At 53.7% G+C, this 9,867-nt stretch overlaps 1 protein-coding gene across 1 annotated transcript; it reads right to left on the bottom strand.

Moving 5' to 3' along the window:
- Window positions 1-4,065: 4,065 nt before the first annotated feature.
- Window positions 4,066-8,203, bottom strand: FEM1A (fem-1 homolog A). Its single transcript, XM_068420483.1, has one exon. The coding sequence runs from the start codon at window positions 8,031-8,033 to the stop codon at window positions 5,988-5,990; it is 2,046 nt and encodes a 681-aa protein (XP_068276584.1). The 5' UTR covers window positions 8,034-8,203; the 3' UTR covers window positions 4,066-5,987.
- Window positions 8,204-9,867: the final 1,664 nt, after the last annotated feature.

Below are 9,867 nucleotides of genomic sequence, written 5' to 3'. Positions count from 1 at the left end.
TTTCCTGATTTTCTGAGGCTACTGGAAAGTTTTATAAATAAATTTTAATTAATTTATTTGTGTTTCTCTCGTTTGTTCCTGTAGAATTAGCAAAGGGGCAGTCAGGGATATTTGGAAAACTGTTCTGCATGTCTGTGCCTCTGGGGTGGAGGGGCTGGGAGATGGCACACGGGGGTTCTGTTTCTTAATCTGCTGCTGACCAAACCATTTGAGGGAAAATCTTCAGGGGATGCTTTGGGGAGTCACTGTGGCCCGTGTCAAGGTGCAAAGCACCACAAGGTCCCACTGTTTTCCTCCAGCAGTCCTCTTTGCTCAGGATTGCAGAGCATCCTCTCAGCCCTCCATGCCGATGCCTTTGCACCAGCAGCGCCATTTCCCCTCAGCCTCTCGCATCAGACCCCGGAAGGTTCAGGAAACCACCTTCACAGCCTCCCGAGACTGCCACAGGCCTCTGGGCTGAGACAGCAGGAGATCACTTTTCCCAGTTCCCCTCTGAAACTACACAGAGAGAAGTGTTTGGTTTGTGAAAGACAAAATGCCCGTGTGCCCGTGGAGGCACAGGTTGAAGTATTTTTTGTATTTAAGAGAACTCTGTTGAAGAACTGAGATTATAGACCAGACATAAGGTTAAACAAGAATCTTTAGAGTAAAGCTGTGCTTGGGAGAAAAAAAAAACTTAATGAAGATGGATTGAGAGGGGGGAAATGCGGAGAAAGCTCAAGGAGGCAGAAGCTGAGTGTCCACACCTCCATTCTTACCTGCTTGTAAAAGGTCAGAGGTGGGACCAGGGCCCTGTTAGACTTGCTGCTGCACAGAGCAATGTTCCTACAGAGATTGCTCCACCTATTTTTATTGCCTTTGAGGGAAAAGTTTGATGGAAAAACAAAAGCGTTGAGCAGAGCATTACAGAAGGGGTGGAGAAAGGACAGGAAGAGGAGAGGTATTCTGCAGGGCCTGGGCTGGGGCTGTACCAGGCAGGGATCTGCTGAGCTTTTAACACAAGGAAGGCATCTGAAGCAAAGCCCACGCTCTCCCTCCGATGGCTTCTGCGGCAGCCGTTCACCTGCTCCGTCAGCAGAGGTCAGCCCGAAGCCACCAGACGCCTAGAAATGGGACTGCTCCCTCTGCGGACAGAGCCCAGACAACAGCAGGGACTTCTGGAGGCACCTCACCCTGCGCCGGGGCCCTGCGAGCTGCAGGGCAGCGCTCGCCCTACTCCTCACCCTAGGAAGGGGCCCAGAGCTGCCAAGTCCTCATTAAGGGGGCCCTCGAGGGCCGGTGTGACCCTGTTTGGGGTATTTCTGCAGTTGTGCGTGAGCTCACGTCTCTCTGAAGAGCCGTCCCAGGAGGTTTCAAATGGAGAGAAGCCAGCATGGTCTGGCAGCCAAAGTGCAGGACTCCCTCAGGCCATCCTGGGCCTGGGACTACCCAAGCTGGGTGCTCACAGGGCCTAATTCTGGATTATAGTCTTTGTCCAAGAACCATCCAAGCCTTAGAACCAACACCTACATTAAAAAGTCCTTGGAGAACAGCCTGTTCAGCCGACATTAACCCCCTCTCAGGACACACTCTGGTCCCTGGGCTGAAGACTGTCCAATTCTCACTCTTCCTCTCTGGCTCAATCCACTTCAAGCTCGTTCTGCACAAAGGACGCCCTCCCAAACAAGTACCAGCCTACTAAATAAACCTCACTGCTGAGACATGAATCCCCAGCACAGAGGAGGGAACAGCAAGGGAGCCTCTCCTTAGTCCTGGCTCCTCAGAGGACAGCAGGTAACAGCACAGAGGAGGACGGGCCCCTCCACCTGCCCTGTGTGGAAAGCTGCAACTGCTGTGTTTTTATTTTCGAGCAGCTCACGCCCCTCAGGAGGGGCCGAGGATGTCTGCAGGATGGTGCTGGGGAGTCTGGGCATCGACCGAACTTCAGTGCAAGCTCTGGAGCTCCTGGGCAGCAGCAGATGTAGGAGCTGAGCGCTGATGTGTCCCTACTCAGGCCACAACAGCGCAGTGGCTGCCACAGGTTTGGATTTAAATCCCCCAGACTTTCCTCTGAAGAGGTCACGGGTCCTTTTCTCACGGATCTGTCCGTAGGAGATCTCTCGGCCTCCCTCCCCCCCACCCCAAGGAGGCTTAGCTCCTCCTGGACCTCCTTGGCTGAGAACCAGCACAAGACACCAGGCTTGGAAAAATCAAGGCGCTCTCTGTCCTGAGCAGAACAAGAACCAGAGAACAGCACTGTGATTTAACAGCTGCCACCAGTTGTTGGCTTCCAGCTTTGAAACAGTTTGTCTTTTAACTTCGAAGGACCCAGTGACAATGGAATAACTCATTTACTCTTTATAGAGTCTGCTGAAATCTCCCCAAGTGCCTGGATTCCTCCTATTTCCCTACTTCTCTCCTCTACATCGCCTTTCTCAAATAGCTGTTGTGTTACTGCCCTTCCTGTCCCACCGCAGTTGCTGTGCAGCCACCAGGCCAGCTCCTCCCCTTGGGAGAAAACATACACATCACTCCTTCCCCAGCTCTTCTCCTTTCTATAAATAAACATCACGCAAAGCTCGTCAACTGGAAGCTGCTCCAGCTTGTAAACAACCTTCACAGTCACATCAAGTTTGCTTGGACCAACGAAAGGGAGAGGGAAAGACATGGCAGCAGACGGCACAACATGGTGGGGTTGGGGTTGTTTTTTAAGCTTACTGTGCGTGGAGGGCTGAGAGGCTCGAAAGTTATTGGGAGCAACTTCCACGTCGGAGCCGCAGCCCTGGTTTAACCGCAGCAGCAGGTTCACTCGTCACGTTTTCAGGGCCCTCTTTGCTGTTGCTCACCCTGGAAGGAAGCTGTGCCACCAGGGCCTTGTTTTCCCCAGGAGAACACACGCCTGCCTGCGACCCCCTCGTTCTGCCCCAGTTTCTCTGGGGACCTGGGGAATGCTGACACGGTGTTCCCACCCGTATGCTTTAGCCCACCTTCTTCGTAAACACCGATCTTACGGCGTGAGGAGGCTCCACAGACGTCCAGAGAAGGGCACCAGCAACCAGCTCCAGGAAAACCCCAGTGAATTTCTCACCCACTTTTGCATTTCTAAAGAAACCTGTATGGGAGGCTTTACTGTGCAGAGGGCAAATTACCAGTACTGGGAAGAGAAAAGCACATCGTGGGTTTTAAGAAAGGAAGAAAAGGCAGATATCTTGTTCATGGCAGTGTACTGAAGGGCTCCAGGAGGGTCTGCAGCCACCCCAGTGAGAAAAAACCTCCACTCTCTGTCCAAGATAATTACTCAGGTAACAAAATCACCACCGAAACGTTCCAGTGCTCCCCACAACTCCTTGTTTTGCCCCACATACTGGAGCTGGCCCAGACCACACCTACAATAAATAAGGACTGTTCATTGTAATTACCTCTAAATTCATGCAGTGATTTCTCCCACTCAGTAATTACTATCAACATTTAATTGCTGGGTCCTTACTATGTAATTACATATCATTTATGTGTTAAAAAAGAAAAAAATTAAAGCACCATCAAGAATTATTTTTGAGGATGGAGCAATCAGTGAAGGGACAAACATTCAGATGTTTTCTCCATCTGCTGCCATCCTCCCTGGGGAAGGACGAGCATTTTTGGAACTCCAAATTCTTGTGAGGAACTAACTCCAGTACCTTTAATTCCTGTCTGCTTTTGACCTCCCACTGACAGCTTTAGGGTTGAAAAACATCAATTGCTGACAGCCACACCACATCCCTCCTTCTGCTTGCTGTGCCCACAGTCCCAACCGTGTATCAGGCAGGTAACATCCCAGCCAACACAGCAGCATCCTTTCACACGGTTCCATTTACACCAAAAGCTACAGCAAAGTATATAAAGAGAGGTGTCACTTCAGTGTCAGTGTTGCCCTTTTTCAGGGGAAATGTCTGCAGGTTAGCTTTTCCCAGGAGTAAATTCAGATGAAATCAAACCACCACGTCTGTTGATTGCAAACACCCAGTATTTCCGTACCCACAAGTGTACCATCCCTAGGAAACAAGCTGAAAACAGAGGCTTACCAGCAAGAAGTCCAAGGCACTTGCATTCTAGCAGCCATTTTTTGTTTTATTATTTAAAGTTAAGAGCGCTCATCAGCTCACAAATTAACAAATTCCACTCCTGCAGTTTAGTTCAGGTTTCAGCCAAAAGGAGAAAAAAAAAAATAGAATGTAGCTAAACTAACTCTGCACTTTACAGCTCAATAAAAGTTAAACCTCCTTGCTTTATAAATAAATGTTAACACTGCAAAAATGTAATGGCAGATCTATAGTATCTTTAAGGGGCAGAGAGCACTGGATTATTGAGGCATATGGATACGCTGGCTTATAAATACAAGTGGAGAAGCTTCAGCAGCAGACAGTGCATGGTTGTTTGTCAGGGTTCTGCTCTCCCAGTTTTGACCTTTCCCAAAGCTGAGGCAGCTGCTTCACCCCCAACTGTGCGTTCCGCTCTGCCCGGGGCCAAGAAATGAGCCACAGGCTGCCAAAGCCCAGTCACTCCCCCTGCAAGAAGATAAACTGCTGGAACAGCATCGTGTTTACCAACACTGACTGTTTACCACCAAGGAGCGTTCTGCTAATGCAGGCAAATACCTACCCTGAGACTACGGATTTCAAGAGAAAAACAAGTTGTGTGCAGATCCTAAGGAAAGAAAGGAGCTTGCCCAAACAGTACCCAAACGAGAGCTCAGATTCAACCTTTGAAGTAGCACCATCCTCAGTAAAGTAGCAAAAAGATTCAAAAGCCAAAACCAGATGCTAACAACTCACTCCGGGAAGGTTTTCAGAATGGGATAATTAACAGAGCCCGCTGGGTTGATACTAATAAACCTCGGAAGAACAAGAAGGCACCTTTAACTTTCATTCCTTCTTCCCTCAGACCACCCTCATGCAAAGATGCCACCAACACTCACTTGCTTTAATAACCCTCCAAGCACCACCCGCGCTACAAGTGCCTCCCATCCTCGAGGGCTTGCAAGAGCACAGCCTCAGGGATGGTTCAAAGTGGTCTGGCTCTGAAACCTGGCCACATCCCCCCTGCACAGCTCAATCCCTGCCCACCTCTGGAGCTGAAGGACCTCCATGCGGGGAAGGGAGTGACCGTGGGCAGAACAGGCAAGCTAAGGGCCTGAACTCCCCATTATTATTTTAAGGTAGCAGTTTTTCCTCCCCATTCATAAAAACCAACATCTATTGATGAAACTATATAACCAGAACTGACCTTACTATATCTTACAGGATTGAAGAAGTCTTGCAGCATAGATAGGGCCTGGCTCTAAAAGAGAAAAAATAACCCAGCTTTATGCACAATCGTTGAAAACTCAGGCCTTTAACACCACTTGCTACTTGGCCAACCAAGGGAGAAAAAAAACCCCCACATCCTCAGCACTCCCAGCCCTACTGCCATGCAAGGCAACTACCTCAGCAGAGCACAAGCCACTGGGCTGTTAGACTCGTACTGTACCACATCTGAGAGAGGGGTGGGGAAAGAATTAGTTGGAAGATATTTTATTCCTCACTTGCATTCCTATCTGTTCTGCATCTGGGATGGGAAGGGCTAGAGCACGTGTGATGTGTAGCTGCTCCAAAGCTTAACGCTGAGTTAATCCTGCACTAATGGGAGAGGCAGCAGGTCCCAAGGATCTCCATTGTCCTTCCTTCTCAGGACAAGACGGTTGGCATGGGAAGGGGCAGGGGCTGCGGCCTTCTCTGGATACAGTGCACTGGAGATATCTGGTACCTGCAAATGACAACAATGAGGGACAGCCATGAGCTCTCGAGCCTCCTCCTCCCCTACCCCTGCACACGCCAGCTTGATGGTGACAGATGAGGACAAAGCTCGCAGCCTGTCTCAGCACAGCGGCAGCCTTTGGCACAAAGGCAAGGACAGACCAAGATCTGAGGCTGCACCACTTCTGTGGGGTGAAACGGGTGACGGGAAAGGCCGGGGACTTCAGCTCTCCCAAACTAGTGCAGTTCAATGAAGGCTTCCAGCTCCTCGGGGATGAAACCCTTGTAGGGAATCTTGTGCTTGTCCAGGGCACGAGCAGCAAGGCACTGGAGGGTGATGTAATTGAAGGGCTGCATCATGCTCTTGGTGAGCAGCTTCTCATCCAGCAGCTCATAAGCAGTCTGCTTGAAGGCGTTGGTGGCATCCATATGGGCTCCAGCCTCCATCAGGGCACTCATGATCAGCGGGCAGTTGTTGCGGGCAGCAACATGCAGCGGGGTGTTGTTGTCATAGTCACGGCTATCTGGGTCAGCCCCACACTCCAGAAGCAAGTTCACAACGTGGAGCGACGGGAACTTGCCCACGGGATAACGTCCCACTGTTGTGGTGTCTTTGTCCACAGCCATATGCAAAGGAGTGAAGCCATTCTTGGCCCGGGGGCTGCACTTCAGCAGGCGGTAGATAGTCTGGCGCTTCTGATGTTCCTGCTCCGGGGTGCACTCCACCTTCTCCAGCAAGAAGACCAGGTGGAGGATAATGGCCAGGGTCTTGGTGAACTGCGCCGAGTCAACCACAGGGTCCTTGCCATGCACAAGCGCCCTCTCCACCTCCCGGACCCCTTTGCTCAGGACTCCCATGAGGTCAGAGAAGCCCAAGTGGGTCGCTAAAGTGCCTTTGGAGCGATCCTGAAGCACGTAAGAGAAAAGCTCAGCAAAAGACAGGAAACTGCTGGCAGTCATCGGGCTGAGAGGCTCCAGGTTGCCTTGCTGCATGTCCAGAGCATACTTCCACAGGTTAATGCAGCGTTCGAAGTTGCCGGAGTCAGCGTAGACTGCCCCTCGGTAACGGATGTAATAGGAGGTGTCTGGGTGGGAAGGACCCAAGATGCGCTCTCTGATCAGCAGTGCCTGCATGCGCATCTCGTCTGGATCAGTAATCAAGGCTTCCAGTTCCTCCAGTGAACTCACTTCCCGGGAATAGTCATAGGCCAACACCAGCTGCCGGGGCTCAGGTTTAGGCAGGTATTGCCCACCCTCACACCGAAGCTCCATCGCCCTTCGCCAGTACTTGTGGGCTCCCAAAAGGTCACGTTTCTTATCCACAAACGTGGCACCCAGCAACTCCAGTGCTTCCACAGCAGCCTCTCGAGTGCAGAACACGTTAGGGACCTGCTGCTCATCCTGACTGGAAGCTGAGGCACATCTCTCATCCCCCTCTTCATTGCAGCCCTGAGGAGTTTCCTTGCCAGCGCTGCAGCACCTCTGATGGCTCCCACCTGATGCACAGGTTCCATTCTGGTTCCCTGCAACTCCCTCCTCCTCCTGCTGCAGCTCTCCTTGGATGAGGTACTCCACGATGTTGGTGTGACCGGTGACACTGGCAGCTAGCAGAGGAGTCATGCCATAGCCGTCTTTCTCCATGCGGGCTTTGGAGCGGAGCAATAGCTGCAGGATCTCCAGGCTGCCGGACTCGGCGCAGTCATGCAGGGCCGTATTCCCCTTCGCGCTCCGGCGGTTGACATCAGCCCCTTTCTCTAGCAAGTAACGTGCAATTTCCCGGTGCCCTTTGTAGCAAGAAATCATCAAACACGTGTGTCCGTGCCGGTTGGCTACTTCCAGGTCAGCCCCGCGCTCCCCAACTAAGTAGCGCACGATCTCCAGGTGCCCGTCAAAGCAAGCAGCCCGCAGCGGCGTGGAGTTGGTCAGCGTGGTCTGGTTCACCGAGGCGCCGTGATCCAGGAGACTGCGCACCACCCCCAGGTGCCCGGCAGCGGAGGCCGCCCAGAGCGGCGGGGCCCCCTCGATGGTCTCCCCGTCGAAGCTCACCGAGCCTCCCTCCTCCACGCGGGCGCCGCAGTGATCCAGCAGGTACTCCACCACCTCCAGGTGCCCGTGCCGGGCGGCGATCAGCAGCGGGGTGCTCCCTCCCCCGGGGCCCTCACCCCCGCCGGGCCCTGCCGTCAGCGCCTCCAGCTCCTCCCGGCTCCGGCTGCCCAGCAGCTTCTGCAGCAGCTTCAGCTTCCCATCGCGGGCCGCGTTGTACACAGCCGTGCGCAGGTCCATGGCGACGGGGGCCGCGGCGACCGCACCGGCCACCTCCTGGCCATGGACCGGCTGCTCCCCCACGTCCCCAGCTCGGCCCGGCGGGCGAGACAGCGCTCACCTCAGCACAGCAACCTTCACTGCCTGCGCCCGGCCGCCATCTTAGGTTGTGAGGCGAAACAAAATGGCGCCCGCGCGGCCCCCGCGGGCGGGGCGGGAGGAGGAGGATGGGAAGTGGAGTGTGGCGCGCGCCGCGGCCCGGCCGGCCCCGCGGGAGCCGCTCCCCGGACACTCGGTTTCCCGGCGGGCAGCGGGAAGGGGGCGGCAGCGGGAGGCGGCGGGGGCGGCCGCTGCCCCACGCGGGGCGCGCTGGGAGGTGGAGTCCCGCCGTCCGCCGAGCGCGGCCCCTCCCCGGCGGTCCCGGCGGCGCCGAGCCCGCCCTTCCCAGCGTGCCCCGCGCCGCCGCAAGGGCTGCTGGGGCGGGGGCGGGATGGTGGCATGAGGGAGCGCCGGGTCCCGGGTTCGCCCCGTCTTCTTCCCCGCTCGCAGCCGGAGCGGCCGAGGCTGGAGCTGCCGCTGGTGGCCGCGGCTCTCGCAGGGAAACAAGACCGGCCCTGGACCCGCGGACCCCGGGGGACTCGGGCCCGGGGCCGGGTGTGAGGTGGGGCCCAGGGGCGGGAAGGAGACCCTGGGCCTTTGCAGGGCGCCCTGAAAGCCCGGGGAAGGTGACCCGGGATCTCCCGTTCTGTGCGGAGCAGACGCGACCGGAGCTGTAAAAGTTTTCCTATAACTTCACAGCGTGTGTAAATTTCATGGGAGGTTTTATTTCTGTTAAATTCCTTGAAGCGATTGAACTTCAAAATAAAATAGCTACACAGCGTGCTAGTACGGCGTTACTCTGACGTGTGTTTAATTGTAGCGAATCATTTGGGTTTGGGAGAGCGTTTTAAAGTGCAGCTTTTCTGCCTGGGACAAGATAGTCGGAGGTAGCAAAGACTTTTGTCCATAAGAGCAAACAGATTTATTCCCTTTGATCCCTGCCGTAGGTACAGCTTTCTCCATTCCTGGATGATAATACATGGCTGGAGTGAGGGAAAAATATTCAAGGCAATAAATAGCCTAGCTTAGATGAGCGAAGCTTTAGTTACCAGAACCTATTTTTAGGGCGTAAGTTGAATTTAAGTGGCTCTAATCTTTATATGGGGAATTGGCACAGGGTTTCTCCTGTTGTATTTTATTTATGGCTGTTTCTTCTCCTTTCCAGGGAAATAAGATTAGCCTCATTATTTCCGTTATTATTATTCTTTTTGTCATTATTACTATTCAGTCTATCCATCCACCCGTTTAGGTCATATCTGGAATTACTTAGGATTATCCTGCTAATGCACGTTGCCTTCGCACAGAATATCGCTTTTGTTGCTAAGAAACTGCTTTTGCATAACAGACAGCGTGGGCCTGATTTTCCCTTCAGCAGCTGTTGAAGTCAACGGGAGCAGCAGGTGCTCAGCGCTCCTGAGAGCCGGAGCCAAAGCGTCCGTGGCAGGATTCCCACACGAGGTCTGAGCGCGCACGCGAGCGTGTCACCTACGTGTGCGATGCGCTCGGGGACGCAGCGGCTTCGCGCTCAAAGAGAAAAGGAGCAAAAGCACCTTGAGCGTCTCCAGTGTTGGTGCTGCGTGAGTGTGCTTTCCTGCACGCCTGAACGGGAGGAGCGGCTGTGTGTGCTGGAGTACGTGGGAGTGTTCCTGTGTCCCCTCTGCACACGTGTGCAAACACACACCTGTGGTCACAAGCTAAAAATTGTGTTCTCATAAGTAAATAGCTGTCAGCAATGAGTTTGGGCATGTGTGGGCCA

This window comes from Nyctibius grandis, chromosome 31, assembly GCF_013368605.1.
Source record: "Nyctibius grandis isolate bNycGra1 chromosome 31, bNycGra1.pri, whole genome shotgun sequence".
In the NCBI taxonomy this organism is placed as follows: domain Eukaryota; kingdom Metazoa; phylum Chordata; class Aves; order Nyctibiiformes; family Nyctibiidae; genus Nyctibius; species Nyctibius grandis.
Note: the sequence above shows the minus strand (reverse complement) of the source record. Positions and strands in the feature narration are given on the sequence as shown.

Bases quoted from the DNA above. Each gene is read 5' to 3' on its own strand.
- FEM1A (XM_068420483.1), bottom strand. From the start codon at position 8,033: ATGGACCTGCGCACGGCTGTGTACAACGCGGCCCGCGATGGGAAGCTG.